The sequence below is a fragment of the Phallusia mammillata genome, chromosome 4 (genome assembly GCF_965637545.1).
Source record: "Phallusia mammillata chromosome 4, kaPhaMamm4.hap1.1, whole genome shotgun sequence".
NCBI lineage: Eukaryota > Metazoa > Chordata > Ascidiacea > Phlebobranchia > Ascidiidae > Phallusia > Phallusia mammillata.
In genome coordinates this window covers 12222783-12250453 of record NC_137255.1, presented here as the reverse complement: position 1 = coordinate 12250453, position 27671 = coordinate 12222783, and the positions used below count along the sequence as shown (strand labels likewise).

Genomic DNA, 27671 nt, shown 5'->3' with positions numbered 1-27671 from the left:
ATCGTAGGGAGTGTTATCGATTCTAGTTGTTGGTGTACTTATTTACCGAGACATGCTGCTCAAGAATGTGGTCTTTGTTGTTAGCAGTGAGTTTCTTTTTTTGTTCTGGTGCGTATACAAATTAATTATGATTAATAAAACTTGTGGTTTGCTTCAAATCTGATGACTTTTAAGGTACGGCTGAAATGCAACAAGAAGAGAAGTTATTTAGCTATGTATTTGGGAACGAAAGTGGATACAACAAACTGATTCGACCCGTCAAACATTACCAGGATCGTGTAACTGTTCAGTTTCAACTTGTGGTTCGACAATTACTTGATGTGGACGAAAAGCATCAGCTAATGAGTACAAATGTTTGGTTAAAGCAGGTGAGTTTATAATCTTATGTATGTCTCGTACATACATGACATGGGTCACACCTGAGATGGAAATCGTACGACTAAACGTGTGAGTGTTAAGGTGTGGTGCAGCGGCTGCTGCAGCAGTAAGAAAAAATATTCGTTCACCAAAAGTCAAATTAATTGTTGTATAGCTTTCTATACAAATCAAATTAAACAGGCTATGATAATATTTTTTTACATTGGCCAACACATTTTAGAGTTGGCATGACTTTAACTTACAGTGGAACCCCCAAAACTTTGAAAATCTTACCTATTTGAAAGTGCCTGCGGAGTACATATGGATTCCCGATATCGTGCTAATAGGAAAGTAAGGTTTTAATGTAATATTTTCACTAAAGATTGTCTTTTGATTTTCTATTACCGTTTCTATTAGTACTGATGGAAACTTTAGCGCAAGTCACATGACAAGAGCTGTGATCCGATACGACGGTCAAGTTTTGTGGGAACCACCTGCTTCTTTCAAAAGCTGGTGTAAAATTGACGTAACATATTTTCCTTTTGATGTCCAAAATTGTTCGATGAAGTTTGGTAAGATATATTGTTTGATAAAACCGTTTCGAACAAAAGACAGTGATTAAAACTGAATTTGTTTTTAATGCCTATTATTAACTTAAAGATTATTATATTTTTAAGCTTCCTGGACTTACGACGAGTCCCAAGTAGTGCTTGATCCTGTGATAGAAAAGGTTTGTTTAGCGTTATGATCGGCCCTTTTTCGACAGTTTTATTGGTTACAAATATAACTTGATGCATTTTAGGTGGATCTGACATATTTATTAAACAACGGAGAATGGGAAATAGTTAGAACTTATGTCGACAAACATTACGACGCCGAGAAAACGTAACTATTGTTTGTTAACCAAGGGGTGCACAACCTTTTCGTAATCGATGGCCTTATCACAGGTGATTACTTCACCAACGCTCGCCATATAGTCTCCATGATCCTTGTTTATCACTTATTATAACTTGTATTTAAAAAAAATACCCCATACTACTTTGTTTATCAATAATACCAGATTGTCCAACTTTTTGTTTTTGTTTTATTAGTCAATTTGCCAATCAACTGTTTATATAACGTCACTATCGATATTATTACGCTTTGTGTGATAGAGCTACTAACGTAAGAACTCACAGTATAGCTAGGTTTGCTAATTTCCTGTCGGTGGCGCAAGCAAATAAGTTATTTTAAATGCAATTTGTGTAAAAATGCTGACCCTGTGAAAAAATGCCGACGGTTAGAGCTTTAAGGGTTGGTCTTAGGTTTTATAATAATAATATGCCTAGCTATAAAATCAACCTACCGCTTTGTGTTGCCTGTTTATTTTTCGACATGCAAACAATGAAAGCCCAAACAGTTTGTCTACTAGGCCTGTAAACCTTTACAGATTAAAAAAAATCTTTTACAGTAGTTTTAAAAGCCAAATATGTGGAAAATGCGACTGCAGGTTGTGCACTCCTGGTTGAACCGCAAACCCAGAGAAATTAACTCAATTATACAGTGCTTTTTAGGTATTTTGTTCTTGTGTTAGAGCAGCGGTTCCCAAACTTTTCTAAAAATTTTGCCTGGTGGACCCTTTGCAATTATTTTAATATTTCGCGGCCCTACAAAAATCAAACAATGCTACAGGAAAAATGCAAAACCATTGTTTCTTATAGTACACTAGTGCAGTCACGATTCTTTTTAATGTAACAACTTTCAAACTTAGTGGTTTTCAAACTTTTTCATTGTTTTTTCAAAACGGTCACTTTGCCATTATAGCCTGAAGGTGTATTTTAGCAATACGAAAGTTGATTTACAGAATTTTAGCTTATTAGGTATGCAAAATTACACATAACAACGATCCAAAGACGGTTTGTGACATCACAGACAAGACAGAAAACATTACGATAGTGCGCAAACAATTGCATTCTTGATAGTTGTTATGCAATAAAGGCTATCTATTGTATAGTAATGGAGGCAGTGGATCTCTAATTGTACTTTGATTTAAACCTATTCAGTGACACAAATTGACGCCAAATAAGACTATAGAGGCACGTCAACCTTTTCGCGGACCCCGTAAAATTGCTTCACGGACCTCTAAAGGTCCGCGGACCCCAGTTTGGGAACCGCTGTGTTAGAGGCAGTTTTTTTGCACTTAGTTTCAAAAATGTCGTAATGGGTAAAATGTATGTTTTCAAAAGCATTTTACTGGTCTTGAATACCTTAATTTTCCAACATTGTTTACTACGTCTTCAGGCACGTGGAAGATCAATCAGTCGATGTTGTGTTTGGCAAACATGGGCTTACATATTGTTTTATAATGAGACGTTTGCCGCTATTTTATACTGTTTTTCTTATCACTCCTTGCTTGGGAATATCTTTTCTTACGGGTAGGAAAGAAACAGTTTGTATTATTGCATTATCCGAGTTAAACAATTTTTATGAGCACTATTGCACAAGCACTGTTGGTGACAACTGTTTTTTTTTTTCAGCTCTTGTTTTCTATTTACCATCGGACTCACAGGAGAAGATTACCTTGTGCATTTCCGTGCTGCTTGCACACACTTTTTATCTTTTGGTCATCACCGAGATTATTCCGTCTACATCCAATGCCATACCACTAATTGGGGAATATTTACTTTTTACGATGATTTTTATAACGCTGTCTATTATAATTACGACCGCTGTCATCAACGTACATTATCGAACAAATACAACTCACAGGTAAATATGCCGAAGGACATGCCCTGTTCGTTGTCTGTTGTACACTTGTTACCGAAAATAAGTGTAGGTAATGTTTGTTATTGTGGATTTCGTGTGAATAGTGTGAGGCTCACCAAAATGTTTGTTGCAGGCCGCTGCCAGTTAGGTTGCGTTACATTTTACTGACAGCGGCTCCACGTATTCTTTGTCTTCGTGAGTTTTCCGGACGTATTCAATGGAATTTGCCACTGGTTAATCTCAACGCTGCTAAGATACAAAACGACCTTGACAAGTGCGACCGTTTAGGGTAGACAAAAGTTATTTTTTTTCTTGTTATTGATATAGTCTATTTGTTGTTTTGTTAAATTACTTTGTAATGAACAATAATGCTAATGATGTCAAACATTCTAACGTGCTTGCCGAAATATCAACATAACAAATCATGCAGCATTATTTATATATCGAACAGTTCACATGCTCACTCTCGATGTTAACTCGATAGTCGATGCATTACTTTTTAGACCAACATCTCCTGATCCCTATCTTGCAACTGCTTTAAAATGTGTGCGTTTCTTTGTAAAGCGCATCAAGCAAAACATCAGGCGAAGACGGGTGAGTTTATTTTATTTTTACAGTTTAAGTCGTGCCGCTTGTTATATGCGTTGAGGTTCGGTTCGGGTTCACTTTTACTGTTTTGAAGGGTTCGGGTTCGGTTCAGGTTTTTAAAAATGTATGTTTCGGGTTTGAGTTTTGTTTCGTTTTTTTGATACGCCATGTAGCTGTTATCTCGCGTGTTTCTTCACAGTTGAAGTTAATAATTTTGTGGTGATCACTAAAAAACTTACGGAATGCATTTTTACTTGTTCTGTTCAGGTTCGTGTTCAACGCCAAACAAAATATAGGGGTTTAATTCCGGTTTAAGAAAATTTTTATTTACAGTGTGGCTCCAACCGGTTCGCGAGTTCGTATTCAGTTCCGGTTCGACTCCCTGGTTTTAAGTTGTTGTTTTTTTAAAAGTCAATAAACATAAACAGGACCACAACAATCGATCCGGCACTTTAATTGACAGGAGCGGCTACGTGCCATAGAACTCGGCTATGTGCCATGTTTACTTAGACTAGAAACTACGCAAAGACGTATTGGCCAAACTGTGCAATATCTGAAATATGAAAGCGCAGTTGATGATTTTGGTACCAGCTAATTTTACCCAACGAAATACTAAACAAATTGTTTGATTTTTAAGCCCTGCTCTGGAACGGTTTTATTTATTTATTTCATGTTTGTTTTGTCTTTTAATGCGTCTTGAGTTTTTAACACTTCTTATTTTTCAATCCAAAAATACCAAGTGGGTCCTTTGCAGGAAATGGAAGAGTGGATGTACGCTGCTATGGTCATGGATCGTATATTTCTGACACTATTTATTTTCGTGTCGTTTGTCGGAACAATTGTCTTGTTTTTTCCTGCTTGGGCAGATTATTCGAACCAAGTAACAAACTCATAATAGCAAAGCGTGGTTACAGTTGACGCAATTTCGATCAGAACATTAACTAAAAACCCAAGCGTTGTTTCGGATAATTTTGTGTACATCAAATATGCCAGGAATCAAGCCTGTTTCATTGAAACCAGCGGTTCTCAAACTTTTTTTTTGTTTTTGTTTTAACGGTCCCTTCGTAATTTTTACGATGAATTTATGTAGATTCCTTTTTCTTTTTTTTTGCGTGGGAATGTTTCAAGGGCAATTTATTACGTCACAAACAAGACTAAAACAACATTTATATAGTGCGCGAACAATTGCCTCTGTTTGTTACTTAAAAAAATGAAGCAATAGACCACTTTATGTCACAGAAAACTTATTTGTCTGACTAATTTTTGCTATACACTTGCAAGATCTGATGTTACATAAGATTGTAGAAGACTATAAGCTCTTCGCGGTCCTTCTGAAATCGCGTGGCGAAACCCAAAGGGACTGCGGACCCCTGTTTGAGAACCGCTGATTTGAACAAATATGCTCGGATCCGACCCAAAATCCCAGCCCGATTTTACTTACAGCTCTGAATTCGACTAGTGTAAAACTATTTGAGCAGAAAAAAACAGAACCAGTATATTTGTGTTGTAAAACATAACGACGTTTCGAAAAGTGGTATTGTCATCATCAGGTCATAAGAATTAAAAGCGACAGAAGGCATGCAACTAGGTGCCACACAAAGGTAAAAAAGGGCGACACAAAGTATAAGGTAAAAGCAATTAAACGGAAATAAAATAAAACGCACACGTTTGCATACAGGTGTACCCGAGGCAAGGCGCGACCGCTAGATATTAAACAAGTAGAGTGGTGTTGATTCCTGATCTTTATTTAATTCCGGGTTATGTTTTACACGAAAATATACTGGCTCTGATTTTTCTGCTCAGATTATTCAAAACCGTGAGTAGTGTACCTAAAACTATTTGTTTTCTGATTTTTTGCCAACACAACATTGGTCGTGATTCTCATGAAGTAACAATCAGCACTGCATGGCTCCCTGCTCTGCGATAAACTTGTAGATTGTAGAATGTAGATGGTAAATTCGCGAAATATGACACTGGGGTCAAGAATGAAGACTCTTCGTCGACTAAACCTTGCGTAATTTAACACGGACACACAAATTTATGCCACATGACAGTGGAACGATTATTATCAATCAGTAACGGCAAATCTGCTCCAGGAGTCGTTCAAATATTTCACCTTGGTTGGCTTTTTGTCTCAAGCGTCATTAAGTAAAAAGGAATGGAGTAAACGAATATTGTTTTTTTTACGGCAACTTCAGTGTCGACGCAGATCTCAAGCGGAAAATAGTGAATAAATTAGACAGACTATTACCAAAGGTGTATCAGCTCGTGATAAAAACAAATATATATGACCCATACTCTTATAGTTCGGTATAGGCATATTACTAAGAAAAAGGGGACACAACCAAAGGGCATGGACTAACTTAATAACACTATGTGCCAAAGGTAGGTTCATTTTAACAACGTGTAGGTGGCGTTCGTCGCTCGTGTTTTTTTTTTCACGGGGTTCGAACCCAGGACTCTCCCGGGGATGAATCCCGATCAGGTTTTTTATGTCTGTATGTGGGTCAGGTGCGCCAGACCGTTCGGCCAAGTCGCTCGTGTGTTTTAGCCGTTGATTCACTTGTTGCGCCCCGGACAACACCTGGTGGCTCGATTCTCAGGGGATCATGTGCTCCGCGCGGTTGAGAACCGCTGATTAAGAATGTTGCACCGAAATTTTAAAATGTACGTTACCACAAAAAAAAAAAAATAATAATCAACCACATTTTTCAAAGAAAAACGTCATTTTTAAACTTTTTTACACAAACACTACAAAAACCCGCCAAAATGCACTGTTTGTTGACAAGATAGAAATCCAAGATGGCTACCTAGAAACAGATTTGGCGCATGGTGGCGCAAGTAGGTAGTAAAAAACGCCAACTTCATTTTACCCCACCACCTCATTTTACCCGCTCTCTCCTACAACTATAAAAATTGACTTATCCTTCACGAAATATTTTTTCAACATCATTTAGGCTAACGTGTGGGTCATACCCTAGGTCGGTAGAGCTATTGACGCGGTGCCTCCTAGGAGATCCAAAAGTGCCTAATTTTCGATAAGTGGCGTAAAGAGCTGAATTGTTTATTTAGCGGCTAAAGAGGGTTGGTTTAGGATGCAAATGTTTAAAAATTGTACATTAATAACTAATTTTTTGGGTTAGTTTTATTGAATTTTAAATGCTAATACCTTACCCCGACCCTAATAGCCCTAACCGTTTTTTTTTTAGATATACCGTTTTAAAAATTAAGCACTTTTGGATCTCCTAGGAGGCACCGCGTCAGTAGCTCTAGCCTACCCCCTAGATCCACAGCCACGCCATTAGGGGTTTTTAAAAATAAAACTTTGAACTTGTATTTTTTATCGCTTAATTCTGCCTGTAGGCTACAGTTTTCTTTAGAAATATAATAATATGTTTGGAAAATGAAATCTCAAAATCTAATGCTTTTACTTCACTAAATAATACAATTTGTACTTGATCTATTCCAAAAAGCTCAATTACCTTTTTATTTTTCCACCATCCCTTTTTCAGCACTGCTGGAACACAAGTGTTGTTTTTTCTTTGCTATGCCAACGCGGCCGTTCTATCCATATTTTTTCAAACAAATAGTTTAATATACTAAGCCAAGTATATATGTCCAGTTAAAACCAAAACAGTAAATTTGCAAAGAAGTTTATGTTTCGTTTCCTGCAATAATCAAGTGTTTGCATTGATTAGAAGGATGTAGCCTACCCTGTCAATACATGTCAAAGTGCTTTAAAAAGTGCCTTTGCTTGCGCGAAAAGGCTTTATTGGGAGTGTCAGGAATTTCGCCCATTTAAATATGGTTGTGCTACAACGTTACATACGGTACAGGCAGTGGCACATGGAGATTTTTTTTGTTACGTACCAAATGATGGTAGAGCTACTAACACCATACGTTTCAGATGATCCAAAAGTGCTTAATTTTCGATAGGTGGCGTAAAGAGCTGAATTATTTATTTAGCGGCTATAAATGGGTTGGGTTGGGAAATATTTACATAAAATTTTTACATTAGTAACTAATTTTTTGGGTTAGTTTTATTGAATTTTAAATGCTTATACCTTACCCCGACCCTAATAGCCCTAACCGTTAGCATTTTTTGAGATATACCGTTTTAAAAATTAGGCACTTTTGGATCATCTGAAACGTGTGGTGTTAGTAGCTCTACCCCAAATGATTATGTTTCAAAATATCCACATCTTTAGAATCGATTTCCCTTGCCAGTCAGTTGAAACTGGCTTTATGTCTTTTAACGTGTACATATAACATGTTTATATTGGTTAATCTTTAAAAAATAATATACTTTTCTTGCTGTATTATTTGTTCGAATCGTTTGGAAAAAACTACCTTGTCGCGTATATGTGTTTAAGTGACGCCAAATGACGTCAATAGGGTCAAAGGGCAAAATGAAAATGAGATCTCTTCTGTAAAATTGGGAACTATGGGAAGTGAAGTGGTCTGACTCTGCTAAGTCTGAGCAGGACAGACTTGTAATTTGTAACGTATATTTTTGGCAAAGTAAAAATGTATATATTCAAATGCAAAAAAATGCCTTTTGATATGTTTATAATGACCTTGTAGGCGTGTCGACTTTTTTTGATAAGAGGGGAATGAAAGTTTTAATTAAAGGTAAATGCTTGCAATGCATCCAAACATTCACCAGTTCAATTGTTTAGTGATTTATAAAACCTATGAAGTAATGTATTTCAAACTTTCTAAGCATGTGGTGTATTAGCAAACTATATCTTATTTTTGTGGCGCACTTTGGGTTTGCCAATAACATAACTATGATATTTCATGAATGCAAATATTTTGTCATTAAGTCCTAAAACACCCAAGAATGGTTGCATTTTACAAAAGCAAATGTATTTTGTGGCACAATTGGAAATCTGTTACCGTGCACTAGTGTCCTATGAGTTCAAAAGTCACTGAAGTAGCACAACAACTCAGCTGTTTATCTGAAGTTTTAGAATATGTAAAAAGTTGTCTTACACTAGAGCCACATATATTTTTAGTGGACACAAGTATAAAATATATGAGGTTATTAAGGTTAAATTGCCTTAATCATTTATGATGTTTTCTTGTTCTAATTGTCTTGTAACTCTTTAACTAATGTCCTTCAAATTATTGTTTTGGGAGTTTATAGCTACTAGTTGCGGACAGCTCTCTGTCAGATCTTATGATTGGGCTGATTAGTTGCAGTTCAATACAAGCACAATCTCAGGTTTAGGTTTTCATTCTTGTCAATTTTTGGGGGACAATAGGTAGATGGGTTTAGGTAGGAATTTTTGTGTATTTGATGACCAATCTCTTATGTGGTTAACATCAAACATTGCCTAAAAAGTTTTTTATTAAACACCAATTTTTGCAATCTGTACCTGGATTTAGCAACCTGATGTAGGTTAAGTTTGTAGACATAGACATTTTAGACGAAGTGGATGTCTGTGAACAACCTGGTTTTTAATACACATCAAAAAACAACATTTTAGCTGTTGCAATGGGATGATGCATTTCATAGTGTGTTTTTGATTGTATAACCCCCCCAAACCAGTGTCAAACATGCCATTTAATTGCATTTTCAGTTGTGTTACACTAATTTGTGTATGTGCAGCAGGAGTGCACCATCATCATTTGTCAACTAAATACTAGGTAAATCACAAAACATATAAGAGTAATACAAAAAGAAAATTAATGATTTGTGCTGAGAAAATTAATGATCTGCAATATGTCTTTCCAATTGTGGAGATGCAGTTTACAAGAGAACAAATATTACTTTTTTTAATATAGCAACAAATGGATATGTGTTGTTTGTATTCTATTCTGTTTGCAAACCCATGTGATTAATTTCATCATGCATGCAAAAGTTTTAAAGTGTGACATTTGTATCATGCACTTTGATGTTAGCATGAGTATATGTTGCTCATGTTGGGTTAAAAATGAAACTTGACGTTAAGAAATTCTATACTTGGAAACAGCTTAAGACATAAGACCAGTTCAACCCTATATTGCCTAAAAACAAAGTTTTACAAAAAACAAAAAAAATTCAGAACTTGCAAATTGTCTCTGCTACAGAGGTATTTTTGATGCAAAAATACAAAAATTTATGGAAAATTATAAATGTTGAGTTCAGTAAAAAAAACGTTTTTATCAAATTGTCCAAAACTTCACTACTGTACAAGGAAACAGTTTGTATGTGCAAACATTAATCTCAACAAATTACAGCTCTTTTTTTGCTTGAAAGGTGTTAAAATATAACAACCTATGGTTAATAAAGGATGCATGTGTTGTGCTCTGCTATAAGCGACTCAACTGCAGTGCACCAAATTTCTTTATTGGTTAGTGGGAATTGGTATGGGATGCTCTACAAGCTTACTCATGTGTGGATGTAATTTCTGTGTAAAGAAAAAGCCTGAAAAATCTAAAAAGGTATGTAGAAAATTGCTTGTAATCTTGTAATAGTGCAAAGTGTGTCTGAACCTGGGGGTTGTGACCCCCAAATGGGTCCAAAAGCACTTTTGAGGGAGTCGCGAGGTCACAACTCATCTCAGAATAATTATGGGTCCCCTTCCCTGAAGAGGACACATATTGTTTTTGTCCGTATTTTCTTTTTCTTTTTTCTGTCTAACGCTGGTTTGTGAGACGCGTTTGGTCAAGAAAGAGTGCTTTAAATTCATTCAAATTTACAGAGATGTTAGTTAATAATCCAAATTTGATCCTAAAGTTTGACCCCGATTGACCCAGCGGTTCACCCACAGACCCCCAAAACGTAAAATTTTTAAAACGGCTGTACTAACTAAAGTACAGCATCTTGGAGTTTCATGCTTTGTTGTTTGGTGCAATGTTTTTTAAAGAATTTTGTATCTTTCTTTCAGATTCACCCATTTTTCACCATTTAAACCCCGAAATATTCGGTTTTAGTTTTAGGCAAGAAATACAAGCCCTATGTTTCAGAAATTTTAAAAAATTTTAACAATTGTTTGAGCAGGGTATTCGTTTAGTATTTAAAATTTTGCCAGTTACCTTTATAACCCATAATATGTGTACGCTAGTCAGATATAAGTCCCAAGGGAGGAATTCACTGGTTTACGATTAAGGCGGCAGAGCATGAGTGCTCGGCTTGACGTCCGGACAGACGTTTTACGAGACGGTCATTTGGGTGATTAGAAATCAGCTATTTTTTGTACAGCAATGCTGTGTCGTTTTATGGAGTTATCATGCGCATTTTCAGTTTTGCCGAAGGTTTTTCACCTAAAACATAATTTAAACTCGATAAACGTAGTTCGGTTTTGTTTATGTCAGGCAAAACGTCGTTGATCAACATAAATATGAAAAAAAAAACTTAACTTTTTCGAACGCCGTGATAAATGCTCTTTAAATTCTCGTTGTCAGCTTGGCCGTCGCATAACCACTAGTCACTATAGGTCAACTTGTAGGCATTACAACACAGTTAAGAATTTTTCGTCATAACATATCTTCTTTATTTTTGACAAATCAATTCAAGAATTAGTACTAACGTCATGTATAAATTAGGCTAAACGGTATTGTTGAACACTAAGGACTGCATGCTGTTAAAAAAAGTGTCAAAAGGTCATTAAACGGTCGTTTTTGTGAAACAAAGTTTAGTGAAAAACAAGTTGTTATGTATACCTTTGTAGCAAACGACTTTTTTTATATAGTGTCTAATGTAACAGTTAGGGCTTTCTAGTAAAACTTGTGTTTAAATACTGAACTTGAACGACAATATCAAAGTTAAAACAAGAGATTAAATTGAAAGTATTTTTATGACAATAATGACGCAAAAAGAATACGGACAAAAACATTTAAAGTTAAGTTAATGCTTTGTGAAAAATTTTGTACTTAAGAATCTAAAAATAACCGCACATAGGTTTACCATGAATCCACACAAACACGCATGTGGGGACCCATTCGTTTTTGCTTGCAAAAACAATCATATATGTAGATACAATTGTGTATAGTATAGTAAATTGATAAATATCGTATACAATATATGAAATGGAAGTATATCAGAAAGCCACTTTTCTAGTTTTATCTGAATCATTCCAAGTGTCTTCTGTAGTGATGGGACAAGTACCCGGTACTCAGTATCGATGGTATCGAACGATTTCAGTGGTATCGATACCCGGTATCGAAATATTTTGTCTCAGATTTCGATACCAACATGTGAGTACCGAAGGCCGATTTACACCTTAAGAATACAGGCAACTTTATGCCAATATATGCTGCGGACGGTACAAAATTGGAAAAAAGTTCCGCCAGTTTACGTATATCTTTTTCGCTATTACATGGAGATTACATTTTTCTGCATGTGCGTGTGCATGCCTGTACCCCGACCATGCCAGATAAATTAGCCAGTGATATACAACTAAGTACAACACTACACTTAAGTACTCGGTAGCGAAGGTATGTATCGGTACTTGCTTTAAAACCTGGTATCGTCCCATCACTAGTCTTCTGTTTAGCACAGTGACTCACACGACAGTTTGGTTTAGAATTGGCACAACAGCATTATGTTTATGTGACCGGAGCCATGACTACAATTTTAAGGGTATTCTGATGAGCAAAAAGCCGAACTGTTACAGTAACATACTGTAAAAAAAACTTTTCCATGTCTGAAAGGGATTGCGTTTTGTTAGGTAACCTCTAAAATGGTGTCGCAAAGTAAAAAAGGTTGAAAACCACTGCCATAAGAGTGTAAAATTCCAACAAATTAACTAGAGTTCTTTTGAAAATGTTTACAATGGAATTAAAGCTAATATTTTTGATCGCAATTGTGTTAGTTTTTATTTTATTTTTAGATTGATTTATTGCTGTTGGCAAAAACATTTCATAACCAATGTTTACTAAAACTGTTTTTGCAACAAAGAAAATTTGGTCGAGATTTGTGCTCAAGATAATTTGTTATATTAAGTAGTTTTGTGTGGTTTTAGAACATTTAACATAATTGTACGATAACAAGTTTTAATGCAACCTTGTTGTTCAGATTGTTGTTGACACTACAGAAAAGAACGGGAACATTGTTTTTTCCAAACACCCTGACTGTAAAACTAAAAATTGCACCAGTGAAAACAATAACACTGTGCAGTCTAAACATTATTTGTCGTGTAAGGGTAAAACTGAGGTTGCCGACCCATGGTTACAAGACATGGCTTCTCTTGAAGATGGGTCATCATTTGACATGGTTTGTTATGAAAACTTTTTGGCAGAGATAGAAGTTTATTTTCTGTTCCCTTAAACATATTTTTGTGTTGGCACCATGACCTGTGAGATTTTTCATAATGATGTACTTCAAACCAGTAATTTTGTTTTTGTCTGTTTTAATTTCTGCAAAGTTTTTACCCATATCACACTTGAAATCAGACTTTATTATAGTCCCATCTTAATTCCATTCAAAGTTTCTTAGTTGGTACATATAGCCCAAGTGGTGTGTATTCTATTTCATTTGGCTCAACACCTACAGTTCCAACCTTAATACGTCCAAAAAAAGTAAAAGTTTCAACACATGATTTCCGAACTAACTTGATAAGTTATGTGAAAATTTGGATGAAGTCAACTACATGTGATAATTAATTACATATTATGGAACATTTGGACTTTTGTGCATTTCTGCATTCACAATAATCCTACCTTAACAACCTTAGTGTGCAGACCCAATGTAAAATCAATGAGTGTTAATAAATTTGTTTTCAAAAATAAGCACTAGTTTACATGAAATGACAGCATGGTGTAACTTGATGTTTTTCCCTTTTTTGTGCATTTAAGAACATGTTAACACATCAGTAATTTTTAAATTTTTGTTGTTGCTTTTAATTGCAAACATCTGCGATCATTTACATGATCTTATTGATAATTTTTTGTCTGTTTTAATTTGCAACACATTTTAACTGAGATAACCCCATTGTTTAGCCTGTGCATTTATTTTGCATGTGCTGTTATACAAATTGGTATTTGTTCAGATCAAAGACTTGCAAATGGGATCGATGAAAATTAGCAAGCCTAAGCTCAAAGTAAGTTTTAAACAATTTTAGGAAGGCTGGGTTTTCCTTAAGATTGACATCCATTTAATTATTTTATTACTTATAGAATAGTTTTGTGATTGTCATGTACCCTTGTTACCAGTAAAGTGTTTTGCAAAATTGAAATCACTGCTCATAGAGTTTGTAAAAAGTATAGGATTGTTTAAACCTGATGCCTTCTTTAGTTAGACATAAGGCACACCTTAACTTATCAGTGACTAGTTCTGATGATTGTTTTTACTAAATACAAATGGCTTAACAAAACTAAATGAAATCATAGAAGATAGGAACGGAGCTTACTTTTGTTGCTATTTATAAAACTAATTATTAATTGATAAAATAGTTGGGTAATGCTGAGTCAGTTAGTAGTCAGTTATGTTCAGAGTAGAATTTTGATATTAGAATCCAGTCAGATTAAAAATCCAAAATTGCCTGTTATATCAGGTAATTGAAACTGATATATGTTAGCGCTCTGAACGTTAAATGCATACATATCGTTAAATACATACAGTTTGTTGTTTTCTGATTTTAACAACAAAAAAACAATCACCTGTTGTTTTGTTGGGCAGTAATTACAAAGTTCGATTGTCTGTAAATATCAGAAAACATCTGTTGTTTGGGAAGTTTAACACCAAAGAAGCGTAACAATGTAGTGTGTAAACCCTGCAAAATTTAACTTGTGAACTGCAGAAGTGCAGGCAGTTAACTGCTCATATAAAAATTAACTAAGTTTCCCTACTTTAATTAACAAATAAAAATCTGTAAGGTAAGTTTATTTGTGTTTAGTTTTATTGTGGCAGTTGTTTTAAGTTATCAATAACATTTGTGAACTGGCCAAGCAAACAAACCAAATTACCACATTTGCGTATTTTTATACAACTTCTTTTATTGCAGTTGTACAAATTCTTCCCAGTGTTTTTGCATTTGTGATGTATTTACCAGTTTTGATTTTGTCTGTGTTCTGACTTAATGCTACATAATAGAAAAATATTATCAATTGGATTTGATATCCAGGATTCGAAACAATTATACCACTATACCCATTCATTCTAGTTTCAATATCTCCATCAGTTAGGGTCTGTAGTGCAACTGTACATATTGTACTTTGCAGGCACTCATCATTTTTTCTAAAGAAGATGATCAGTCAAGGGCTATTCAAACCATCCTCACAAGACATGGATATCGATATAATGTTGAGTGCAAAGCTGAAGATGCTGTGGACTGCTTTAGTCAGCATCAACATCTCCTTGTTTTTATTGATTGTCGTGATAAAAATATGGATGGAAATGCAATTTGTAGGTATACAAAGAAAAGTGCCTAAACTCTGGTTGTGTCAGTTAATACTTATATCTGTGCTAAAGGCATCTTTTCCATGCAGATCAATACGTGGAAAGTACTTAGGCAATTTTTCGACTATTGTTGGTGTCATAAGGAGAAGGTACAGGAATGTTCATTCATCTTCTTTGAAGCTTCCTTGCTTTTTAAATTGTGATTTTTACAAAAGGTATACTGTGCATGCAACCCAAACGCAACACCATTCGATTTACTTCTTTTCATATATTTTGTTTGGACATTTACCCAGAGTTAGCTTTTTTTGCCCAGTGAATGCTATTTTTAAAACATCTGCGAATGATGTGACAGATTTTAAAATGCATTGTGACATTGTTGTGCAGTTGTATGCATGTTGGCTACATTTTAAGCTGTCAAAAATCTTCATTCTAAAATAGTCTTTATGTCACTTAAATGCAGGCATATATTGTAACTGCATTGTAACACTTTTGTGCGTATGGGTGCAGCAAGTTCGTTGACAAATACAGTAGGTCCATCTTCTGCAAAGTTTTTACCCATATCACACTTGAAATCACACTTTATTAGAGTCCCATCTTAATTCCATTCAAAGTTTCTTAGTTGGTACATATAGCCCAGGTGGTATGTCTTCTGTTTCATTTGGCTCAACACCTACAGTGCCAACCTTAATACGTCCAAAAAAAGTAAAGTTTCAACACATGATTTCCGAACTAACTTGATAAGTTATGTGAAAATTTGGATGAAGTCAACTACATGTGATAATTAATTACATATTATGGAACATTTGGACTTTTGTGCATTTCTGCATTCACAATAATCCTACCTTAACAACCTTAGTGTACACAAGACCCAATGTAAAATCAATGAGTGTTAATAAATTTGTTTTCAAAAATAAACAATAGTTTACGCGGAATGACAGCATGGTGTAACTTGATGTTTTCCTTTTTTTTTGTGCATTTAAGAACATGTTAACACATCAGTTATTTTTAAATTTTTGTTGTTGCTTTTTATGCAAACATCTACATGAAAAGAATTCAATCAGTAATGTGTTGCTTGGCATGCACTTGTATACCTTTATTTGCATGAATTTTGCTGCTTTCTTGTTGGCTTAACAGTAAATTCCTTATTTTTACTGCTTTTACTGCAGAAATCAAATTGAGTCAGTTTCCAATATCCGAGAATCACTCAAAAGTGGATTTAGTCGGGTAAGTAATATTCTCAGAAAGTAACTGCATGTTTAACTACAGCTGTTGCTACTTAGATTATTAATGAAACTGTCAAATTGGATGAGTTGGAAGATGAGATTCTGCAACTTGAAACTGGTCATTTGAGTTATCAGATTAAATTTAGGTAATAAGCCTACCTACATGCTTCTGCTTACGTGCTAGACTATTCTCAAAATGAATTTTTGACATTATTTCAGTTTATATTATTTATTTTTAGTGCCCTTTAAACAAGTATTTTATGTTTTATATCTGCATAAGTTGGGCAAGTTTCAAAAACAATTGCAAGACAAGATCATGTTGTGTTAAGCAATAACTGATTAAAGTGGTTCTATCAAGCTCCTTATAATTCATGTTCATGACAAATTGAAAAGACTTGTTTTATCAAGGTCCTGTCAGGCCATTTTTACTGCATTAGAAAGATCAAGAGATTCTGTTCAAATCACTGATGAGAACCATCAAATTCAGGTTTTTGTAATTAGTGAACATTATTTTTGTTGGTTTATCACTTTCATGCAGATTATTTTACTGATGTCCTGTTTTGTAAGGAATAATTTACTTACTTGGCTGAAATATTAAGTTAATAGTTTTGAGGTGATTTAAAAGCAGGTGTCTGAAGCTGATAAATGATGTGTTGGCTTGTTATTGTTTGTGATTGCAGTATTTGATGTGTTTACTTATGCTTCAATTACTAGGGAGAAACATTGTTGAAAATGAAAAAAACAACATTGTCCTTGAATGGTAGATATTCAGCAATTGCTGTTTTTCTGTAGTATGTCAACCGAATGTATGAGCGGATGACTGGCTTTGCAGCAAAACAAGTTTTAGGAAGGAACTTGTCAGAATACATTGAAAATGAAAAAAATGAAGAGGATACATGGGAAAGAATTGTTGAAGAAGTCCAAAATGGCAAGGTAACAACCTGGAAGTGTAATAAATGCACAGTTATTTTACAAAGTTGCTTTTGTGTTAATCTTTAATGTATGCTACTGACTCAAGCACCTTGTTAATTTTCAAAATAACTTTTGGCAATAACACTGTAACAGCCTAAATATTGCATTTAAAGGAATGGGAGGGATTTCTTTACACAAAAAGTAAAACTGGTGAAGATATTCAGCTTCATGTCATTGTTCTTCCTCTTACCATACAGAATGGGTAAGTGTAAATACTTTTTTCACTTTTAGTTTTGCCAAACTACTAATTCTATTTATGTTAATATTTTTAGTTGTCCGTCCCAGTATGTTGTGATCAGCAGAATTCCATCACACACTTCAACAATGCAGGCATGCTTTATAGAAACTTGTAGAAAAATAACTCTGTATAGGTCATTTTGCTACTGAATATTGGATAATTATTTTTTTAGGATTTGACCCAGTTTGTGGGAGTAAAAAGGAAAAACTCGTATGAATGGCATCGAAGAGCATCAGGTGCTGCAGAACAGTTGCTAAGTAGAAGGCTTTCAGCTTCCTCATCGTATGAAGGTAAGTAAAATTGTGACAATTCAACACATAAAGAAAACGTAAACCAAGTTTAATGTAATATAGGCGAAGCAGCACATAAGCGAACTAACTCACTGGCAAAGATCCACTCGATGGCTATTGAGGCGCCAATCACGCAGGTTGGGTTTGCTGATTGATTTTTTCTAGTGTTGCTTCAAGTGATTTTGACATTCGATACGCAATCTGCGACAGATTATAAATCTCATCAACGTGGTGAAAGAGAACAGCCACTCGTCAGTAACCGAAGTTCTCGATCAAATCCTCGAAATTCTTCGCAACTCGGAACTTTATTCACCTGCCGATCTTCAAAACCGAACTCGGGACCCAATGCTTACTGATTTCGTGGAGGGTTTAGTGACTGTAAGTCGCCTTTTTTATCATTTGTGCGAACTTCTGAACTTTTTTTACGTATTGCGTTCATGTTGTTGCAGGTTAATGGTTGGTATATAAGCTATTGCTGCCAGGCATAATATCAAGTTTGTAGAGCTCTTCTGGCAAATGTAATTTTATTCCGACGTTTTGACGTCCTGTACAGGCCGTCTTCATCAGGGTCGTCGGAATAAAAATACATTTGCCAGAAGAGCTCTACAAACTTAATGGTTGGTATATTGGTTTGTCTTTTTAACTTTACATTTGTACGGCAATCGCCTAGCAAACGTGCCGTCTCGATGTACTTGTTTCGGGTTTTACTACCTTCTAGTTTGTCGTTTCTTTTTTCACTGTGATGCGATTTTGCGCTCATTCTCCATGAATCTTTCATGTGATGAAATGGTAGGGTGTAAGTCCTGCTTGTACTGTTCGTTGTCTTCACTTTGTCCTAGAATAATTTGTTTGTGCTTTTTAATATTTTATACTTTGCGCCTAGGGCACTGGCTTTAGCCACCGACGTTCATCCGGAGGTGAAAATCTGCTGGGACGAAGTGAGTAGCGTAATTGTCCTGTGATTGATTTTGCACTACGGAGCTAAAACCGAAATCTAAAACCTATCATTGGATTTCAGCCCCTCCCAGCAGTGGATCTTCGACCAAAACTACGCCTTCCAACATTACAAGTGCCACTGCCGTTGATCCAAAGATCGCTGTTTTTCTTGAGAATATCGATTCGTGGGATTACGACATACTGGCTTTGGAACGGGTGACACTCAAAAAGTGCGTGACCCAAATATGGACCTTGTAGTCCTGGCTTTTCACCAAGTGTTTAAAAATTTGACTGCTGTTAAAGTTTATTGAAACATTTTGATAGGAAAGGTGCCCATGACATTGGTAACACTCACATTTTATTATTACTCAGGCCCTTGGTGCACCTTGGCATGCACACACTTAACCAATTTAATGCGTGCGAAGTTCTTAGCTGCAGCCAGACCACCTTGCACACGTGGCTGGTCGCCATTGAATCCAAATATCACTCGTCCAACACCTACCACAATTCTACACACGCTGCCGACGTTTTGCACGCTACAGCTTTTTTTCTAAAGAAAGAACGACTAAAGGTTTGAAAGTACTTCTATCGTTTGCCATGTTGTCATATCGATAATATTTTGTTTTTATTAACAACTAAACCAACGGAGTTCTGTCATTTTGTTTTGGTTTAACTTGACAGAATTGGATGGATCCTGCTGACGAAATCGCAGCCTTGCTTGCTGCTATAATTCATGACGTAGATCATCCAGGACGAACCAACGCTTTTCTTATTAACTCCAACAATCCCCTTGCATTACTGTACAACGACACGTAAGACCAAACCACATATGTTTTTGTGGGTTGTTGCTGTGTGACAAAAACTTATTATAACTTTGATTACAGCGCTGTTCTGGAGAGTCACCACGCTGCGTTTGCCTTTAAATTCACTGTGAACAACGAAAAGTGTAACATTTTCAAAAATATGACAAGGTAAATATTTGGTCGACCCGGGCACGGCTTGTCTACCTTGTGGTTCGTTAAACGATCTCTCCATTTCGTTAAGGAAACTTCGTTGCTGTCGTCAGATAATTGCCCAATGTTTGAGTTACTAAAGTGATATCGATAGTTTATCGTTGATTGACGTCTCTCTGTCTGATATGCTCTCCATGTCAAATGAGTTCCCATGTTTCTGAAGACAACTAACTGGCTACATTGTCTTGTTCCAGAGACAGTTTTATGGGGATCAGGCAGTCCATCGTCGACATGGTGTTGGCCACCGAACTATCGAAACACTTCGAACACGTCAACAAGTTTATCAGCATTGTTACTAAAAATAACAACAGTTCAACATCACCTCTTGACCATGTAAGAAACTCATTTAAGTCGAAAAAATGCTAAAAGTTAGTTATTTTTAAGTTTATGATTTCATTTTTTGCAATGTTTGGGCATAGCCTTTAAACTGCTGAGCACATTCTATATGTTCTGTGTGTAACCTGGTCAGTGGACGCAGCATTAACTGTTGTTGCCACGCAGGATGGCGTGGTTAGCAATCGGTCATCGGCGGGACAAAACACGACTGTCACACACGAGCTGAGAACCTTAATTAAAAGGGTTATGATCAAGGTTGCTGACGTGATAAATCCGGCTCGAAAAACTCCACTGTGTGTTGAATGGGCCCGAAGAATATCCGAAGAATATTTCGCACAGGTATCAGAGTATTTTGGCACACTATTTTGGCATTAGTTTCCGAAAACGTTGCATTTTCGTTCCAGACCGATGAGGAAAAGCGTCTTGGCTTGCCAGTGGTGATGCCACACTTTGACAGAAACACTTGCAGCATGCCAAAATCACAGTTGACTTTTATCGATTATTTTCTGACTGATATGTGTGATGCATGGCATGGTTAGTAGGCAGCACTGGTTTTGTTACCTTGTTCGAAAATGTTCTTTAACCTTTCCACAATTTGACAGAGTTTTGTGGCATGGATGACGTGATGGCGAATCTGAATGATAATTACAACTATTGGAAAAAACTTCAAGATCGCGGAATAATGCGACTTGCCGAGTTGGAGGACGAGAAGTACAGCGAACTTGACTTTACCACTTACGAAGCAAGTCGGAGAAACAGTGGAGTTTCCCGGAGCGATGCGGAATCCAGCCAAGTGTCGAGGGATCACGATGTCCAGGTTTCGGTTGACCAACAACCAGTGGAAAACCATCTGTCAAGCTAAAGTTTAAACTCTCACTAAATTGTTGTTGTATACGAGTTGGTTGTAGAAATACTTGTGGAGCACTGCCCATGGGAGCACTGTTTTTTTTACCTTGCGACGTGTAAGGCAAGTGGAAGTCGCCTGTATCAAAGGTTACGTATGTCACGTGACTTGTACTTTGCATCACATTGGCAATGTTTTACAGAGTTTCACTGCGTTTTTTGAAGACCCTAAAAGCTCTTACTCTAACCAACATTTGTTGTTTGACTGATTTTTGTTAGTTTTATTGAACGTGGCAAATCGACCTATTACTTCAAGTCGCTGTGCAGATCAGACGCTTTTACGCAACACTTTTAACCCTTGTTGTGGTGTCTAGGTTTTAGTGGCAAGCACCTCAATGATTTGCAAATTTTTACTTGCTTGGTTTTGTGGATTTTAAAATCGGCGCAAAATTGTGATGCGGCACTTAACGCAGGGATGCTGAAGTTTAATGCCAACGTCATAGCTCGGACCCCTTGCACTTGGCTGTAACACTTGCGCATATGATGCTACTACACTGTGTTTGGAGTAACTATACTAACAACTGTTTCAAATTTATGTTAATGTGGGTGAAGTTTTTATGCTCACTTTTCGCTCAACCGATTAGAAGGCAGCTTGGATGGCGGAAGTTTAACCCATAACACTAGAAATACTTTCTTTTGCCACAAAAGATCAATATTTTCTTGCTCTTTGTCGTATACTTTTGTCTTGCGAACATGTGTCTATTGCATTAAATTTGTGCGCATTGCTCCCGTTTCTCCCAATAACTTTTTTCCTCAACTTACTGAGCTTCGCGTGTCAAAATTCCTGGGCCGTCGGTAACGAGCTATACAGTTACTGAAAAAAGGCCACAATGCGTAATTGTGCCAACGGCTTTTCCATAATATCTTAGAATGCTATTTCATTGCTAGTACACCAATCAGCCTTTGTGTTTCATTGTTTGTTTTTTACAGATTCTAGCTTAATGCTTCTTAAAATTATCATTTTCTTCCTGTGGTTTAGTGCCATTACAGTTTTAAGACAATGAAAGAACACAACACGCACCACAAGATCTTGGCCTTTAGCTATGAGTAGTTTGCGTTCATTGTTATGTACAAATTATTATCATTGTTTGTGTGACCGCCGAATTGTGAGATGTTTTTCATGTTCTTCTATTTGTAATAAACGTTTTTGAAAATGACCATTCTTAAAATACTACGTCATCGTGGTCTAACTGCAGGCCCGCGAAAATCGGACGACGACGTCAATTTTTGTTTGACCTACAATGTAAAGCTGAAATAACACAAAATCTTGTAAAATATCCCACTGTGTCGCACGCCGAGGCAGTGTTATGTGTAATAATAAGGAGTTTCTGCGTCAACTAACGACTTGGTTATGTTTGTGCCATAGAATAGAAGTTTGTCAACGGCCGCTACTTGAATAAGGTTGGTGTACAAACTAAAAAACATGAGAAGAAAACCGATAGAAAGAGCGGGTTTAAGATGCGGAAAAATATTAAAATCGGTCGATAGACACTCTGTTAAGTATATCAGAAAACAGTTTTAGCAGCAAAAATGCAACTAAAGCGCCTTTATGAGATGCTTAATGAACATAAGTTTATTTCCTTATGAATGACATAAAAACGAAAAATCGAACCATACTTAAAAACAATCTTTTGCACGACTGCCTTCGCATAACCACAGCCAACATTTCCTTCGATATAACCGCATTTGTAATGGAAGAACCTGTCACAGATGTCCCATTAATGTTGAAGTATAGCCTAGGACAGTGTTTCCCAACCTATGGGTCGCGACCCAAAGTTGGGTCGCCTGACAATTCTGTTGGGTCGCCTGTTTTTGTGGCAATAAAAGCATCTACTCCTTGACTTCGTTTCGTAGCGTTATTTTATTATTTCCCAAGGCTATAAATTGTTGCCCAATAATAATTTCATGACAATTTGGCGTGGTAGTGATTAATTCTGATTGTGACGTCATAATGTTTGTGTGAGATCACTGTTAAGCCTTGTCTGGCTGAAAATGCTTTGAGCTAGCTCTAAGTTGGTTAAAAATAAACGAATATTATTTGTTTGATTTTTCAAATTGGCGCAGAAATTTTCGAAAAGCTTTCCTGATTTACAAACAAAAATCAACCCAAAATAGTAAGAATGTATGTTTATGGGTCGCAAGAATCCACAAAACCAAATTTTGGGAAGTATTTGGGTCGCGACAAAAAAGGTTGGGAACCACTGCCACGACAAACGCGAACACCTTTCCGTATTTTATTTGTCCCGTTTTTTTGCACACAAATGGCTTATTCTGACATAAACGCTTGTTACTTAAAACAACGGGTTGTGTAATACTTGCTACGCTGGTGCCAAATTAGGACGGTATAGTAACTTTTGTGAACCAAATCTTTTGTCTTGAATTGTTTCTTCATAACTATACAAAAACGGTAAACTAGTTTCCTCGCCAATAAACTAGTTTTCAGGGAATTGAGGTGTACTGCAAGTGACAGAAATCGTTTTTTAGCGGTACGGGTTCGGGTTTAATGAAATTAACCGCTTCGCGGGTTCGGGTTCAGTTCCGGTTCGACTCCCTGGTTAACAGCCTCAGATAACAACATAATCAGGATTTTAATACATTATAAAATATTTGAATTTTATTGAATTAATTTAAAAATAGGATAAAAAATTAAAATAAAAGAAATCCTGAAGATAAAAAGGCCATAAATGGAATCACTGAGATAGCATCACTAATAAAAGAAAGAGAGAAATGAAAGAAAAAAACTCGAAGAACACTGCTACAGCACCATGGCAAATTGAAGCAACAATTGGTAAAGCAAAACACAATGAATGTAAATCCTGCATTAAGCTTGGTCCATCAGTACTCCTAAATGAATGTTTTTGTTATAAAAAAACAGAAGAATTAAAGGACTTTTTTCCTGAATCCATTTAGACATAATCTGCTTAGTCGTAATCTAAGCCAAACTTCTTTGAAAACTGTCAGAAACCTTCCCGAATGATGTATGAATGGTAGCTTTATTTCAGCTACCTGGTCCAAATTATACACACCTTCACACGCAATTCTTACCCACTTTTTTATTTTGTTGGGAAGTGTTAGCGGATTGTTCTTTATGTGCTCAAAGGCCAAAGCATTAACAATTGTACCTCACAAAAAAATCACACCCACTGAGATTTACACTAAACAGTAGGCTAGTAAAGAAACGCAAAAAGTTTGATCCCTAAAAAAATTATCAAATTTTGTTTTTCTTCCCATAACAAACGGAAAGTATAGCATTAAGTTTGGGCTTTGTAAAAAGTTTAAAAACTTATTTCCCAACCATACCTCACGGAAGACCCACTTTCACAAGGCAGCGTAAAGAGCTGAATTATTTATTTATCGGCTAAATTTAGCCTCTTAAGAGGGGTTGGGTTGGGAAGTAAGTTTTTACTTTTTTTACATTAATATCTTAGTTATTTTGCTAGTTTTAATAAATTTTAAATGCTAATACCTTACCCCGACCCTAATACTCTAACCGTGAGCATTTTTGGAGATATATCGTTTTAAAGTGTTCTTTGCGCCACCTATCAAAAATTAGCTTAACGTGGGTCTCCCGTGAGATATGGTGTTAGTAGATTTTCCCAAGTTTGGAGCTAGGCGGCCGTAAGCCTTATATCAAGTATTCTTTCAAGCTGTAGGTACAAAAGATATTCTGCCACCTTGCGTAGCCTATATTCCGAAATATGAGCCAGTTCCAAACTACACGCAGGGTCCAAATTACACGACTTTCCCTATATATTATCGACACTCTTACCCAAAGAAATAAAATGAACTCCGGCCCGACTCCTGCTCCGGCTGATCTAATATAACGTAGGCTAAACTTCTGCTCCGGTTGGAATCCGGCAAATATTGTCAAACTCTGGCTTCGGACACCCCGGTGTTTCGGTTCGAGTACAGAGCCTGTATTTTTAGTGCGATTCCAAATTTTGTGCTGGTTTATCAGTTTGATTTGGGTAATTCACGCAGTTTTTTAAATCTCAGTAGTTACGTGTTTGTCATACAGACCATTTTTTCGTTATTTCGATATTTTATAATATTGCATGTACAATATGCATGATCACTTGGATCGCTCGGTACATTATAACCAGGGAGTCGAACTGGAACTGAACCCGAACCCGCGAACCGGTTTGAGCGGTTAATTTCATTAAACCCGAACCGCTAATTACGATTTTCTAACAACCCGAACCGGAGTTGAACCGTATATTTGTTTGGCGTTGGACCGGAACCGAACCAGTAAAAAAATGCAGTCTGTTTTATATTTGGTGGTTATTTTTCAAAACAGCGTACTAAAGAATACACGAGCCAGGCAGATGGGTAGAATTATATTAAAACAAACAAAAAATTGAAGCGGTTTTAAACCCGCAAACCGGTTCGGACCGGATAATTTGCCCGAACCGAAACAAAACCCGAACCCGAAAATATACACTTTTAAAAACCTGAACCGAACCCTTAAAAACAAAACCAAGTGAACCCGAACCGAACCTGAACCCATATGACAAGCGGTTCGACTCCCTGATTATAACAGCACTTGTACCTTCAAGTCACGTGTAATTGCACCTTTACATCACTTGGTGCACCTTTACGTAGCTTGGGAGATCTTAACATCACGTGTAGTAGTGCACTAAGCATAGATACTACATATGTAGTATCTATGCACTAAGCCAGGGGTTCCCAACCTTTTTACGATCTCGTACCACTTGGGCGTTCTGTACTGCCACGCGTACCACTTCTTGCAGAACGACTAATTTGATCGAATCATATTTAATGGAAAAGAACAAAATTATCTAAAACAACACTAAAGCACCACACCTAAATTTAATGAAATTTTTGTTGCATGCATTTTCGCTGCTTGAGATAATTAACGCCTACTATGTCCAACAGCGTTGAACGGTTTTTCAAAGCAACTGTGCTTCTTGTTGACAATTTACATGACCTGTACTTTGAAGATCGTAATGATACGAAACAACAGGCGTAGTTACGTAACAATGAGAACAGGCTTAGGGAAATATTTTTTGTAAACAAAACCAGATAAACAGAATATAAAGTTGTAAATCCAGGTTTTTGTGAAAAAAGCGGAAGCTACTCGCGTACCACCTGAAAAACCTTCGCGAACCACTAGTGCAGGGGTGGCCAACCCGCGGCTCGCGAGCCGCATGCGGCTCTTTGCCTGGTTTCATGCGGTTCTTAGGTTGTTGTCGAAGTTTGGGGCCACTGCGGATATCTTGGTTAGTTTGAGGCGATCTGGTACGGAAATCGTTAAATTTGAAGTAAAGCTGTGACAATTTTGCTTGCCTTGAAACTGCAACCTTATGTAGCAAATGGCTTGATTATGATGACAAATATTCAATTGTTGAACAATGAATGATTGCTCATTGTTGCGTACAATGCGAATGAGACACAAAGCAACAGCAATATTGCAACGTGTTCCAAAATAAATAACAATCCATTGTTTTTCGGGTTATGATGAACTTACAAGTCACTATTATGTTGGTGTGCGTTTTAGAATAAATCTAGCTAAGCACAGGTCTCTGTGTGTAAGGAAATGAACATGTGTACCCAAGTGTATAATGCGGCTCTTTGTGGTAACACAGTAAAAAATTTGGCTCTTAGGCTTTGACTGGTTGGCCACCTCTGCACTAGTGGTACGCGTACCACAGGTTGGGAACCCCTGCACTAAGCCAGTGCTCCGCAACCTTTTTTCACGCAAGTCGCACCATACAAGCTTTAAATGTTCGGCGGCACACCCGAACCAAAAAATGCGATTTGAATTTTTGAAAGCCTAAAAAAGCATTAAGCCAGGGGTCTTAAACTTCTTTGAGGGCCAAAAACATTTTTTACGTTTGGAAAAGGCCGTACTATTGGAACTTTTTTTGTAAAAGTAATATGAACAAAAAATAGTATGTCCTTGAAAATGTTTTGCGTTTATGCCATATAATGTACATAAAACATTTGTAATGCAATACACAAGAAACAAATATACGGTGTAGCAAAGTAAAAAGTGCAATAAACTACTATGTATGAAAACAATGGCATACAATGCCGAAACAATTGGAAAATTTGACGCAACAATTGGAATTGTTGATTTACAACGGTAAGAACTATTTTCATTTCTAGCCATTACTAACAAAAAATGATTGTTTCTTAAAATCAGTGGTCTGACTGAGTATTCCACCTGAGGTAAATACCTAAAATTTAAAAGTTAGTTCGCGGGCGGCACAAAAACCCTCTTGGGGCAACACCAGGCCGCGTGTTTTGAGACCCCTGCATTGAGCCATTGTAAAATATATTATGACGTAATAAAATACGAACGTGTAGTGAGTAGTGTAGCTTCAGTTTGGTGTTGTGAACTGTATCATTTGCTATAATATTTAAATACACAAAAACAAATTTGAAACAAAAAGTTACTGTTTTGCGGCGGCACACCCAGCATCGTCTTGCGGCACACCGGTTGCGGAGCACTGCACTAAGCGATCCAAAGGATCTTGTATTTTTTTAGATTTTTAGATACATTTTTTTAATGTTCACGTTTGTGCTTCGGAAATGTTCTTTCAGGCGTGACGTTTGATACACCATGATGCGCTTGACCGCTTTTTGTTGATTTATTTGCGAAATGGTGCTCCTGCTTGCTCTTGCTGCTGCTATATACTAGTGATAGTAGTAGATACTAGATAGTACCATAAAAAAGTTTACCTGAAAATGTATTGCAAAGAGCTGCTTGAAATTGCGCGG

At 36.5% G+C, this 27671-nt stretch overlaps 2 protein-coding genes across 5 annotated transcripts; both read left to right on the top strand.

Moving 5' to 3' along the window:
* LOC145224873 (neuronal acetylcholine receptor subunit non-alpha-2-like) lies at window positions 1–5912 on the top strand. 2 transcript variants are annotated; one of them, XM_080091477.1, is made up of 11 exons: window positions 1–108; window positions 175–368; window positions 623–708; window positions 775–929; window positions 1035–1087; window positions 1160–1242; window positions 2638–2771; window positions 2874–3105; window positions 3236–3391; window positions 3606–3696; window positions 4445–5912. In XM_080091477.1, exons 1-11 carry the CDS (start codon window positions 66–68, stop codon window positions 4583–4585), a joined length of 1368 nt encoding a protein of 455 aa, XP_079947603.1. In that variant the 5' UTR covers window positions 1–65; the 3' UTR covers window positions 4586–5912. The 2 variants fall into 2 exon arrangements, with proteins under 2 accessions (XP_079947603.1, XP_079947602.1); XM_080091476.1 differs by having other exon boundaries at window positions 2–108; window positions 599–708; window positions 4445–5911.
* Window positions 5913–9911: 3999 nt separating this feature from the next.
* On the top strand, window positions 9912–22084 carry LOC145223063 (high affinity cAMP-specific and IBMX-insensitive 3',5'-cyclic phosphodiesterase 8A-like). Of its 3 annotated transcripts, none has more exons than XM_080089364.1 (23): window positions 9912–10119; window positions 12695–12892; window positions 13668–13718; window positions 14839–15026; window positions 15106–15231; window positions 16183–16240; window positions 16297–16385; window positions 16648–16726; window positions 17032–17172; window positions 17325–17413; window positions 17484–17541; window positions 17622–17739; window positions 17803–17876; window positions 17950–18117; window positions 18623–18677; window positions 18758–18905; window positions 19048–19246; window positions 19357–19487; window positions 19560–19646; window positions 19883–20021; window positions 20190–20363; window positions 20429–20558; window positions 20627–22084. In XM_080089364.1, the coding sequence occupies exons 1-23, from the start codon at window positions 10045–10047 to the stop codon at window positions 20884–20886; spliced, it is 2835 nt and encodes a 944-aa protein (XP_079945490.1). In that variant the 5' UTR covers window positions 9912–10044; the 3' UTR covers window positions 20887–22084. The 3 variants fall into 3 exon arrangements, with proteins under 3 accessions (XP_079945490.1, XP_079945493.1, XP_079945491.1); XM_080089365.1 differs by having other exon boundaries at window positions 9913–10119; window positions 15106–15165; XM_080089367.1 differs by lacking the exon at window positions 20429–20558 and having other exon boundaries at window positions 20627–20719.
* Window positions 22085–27671: the final 5587 nt, after the last annotated feature.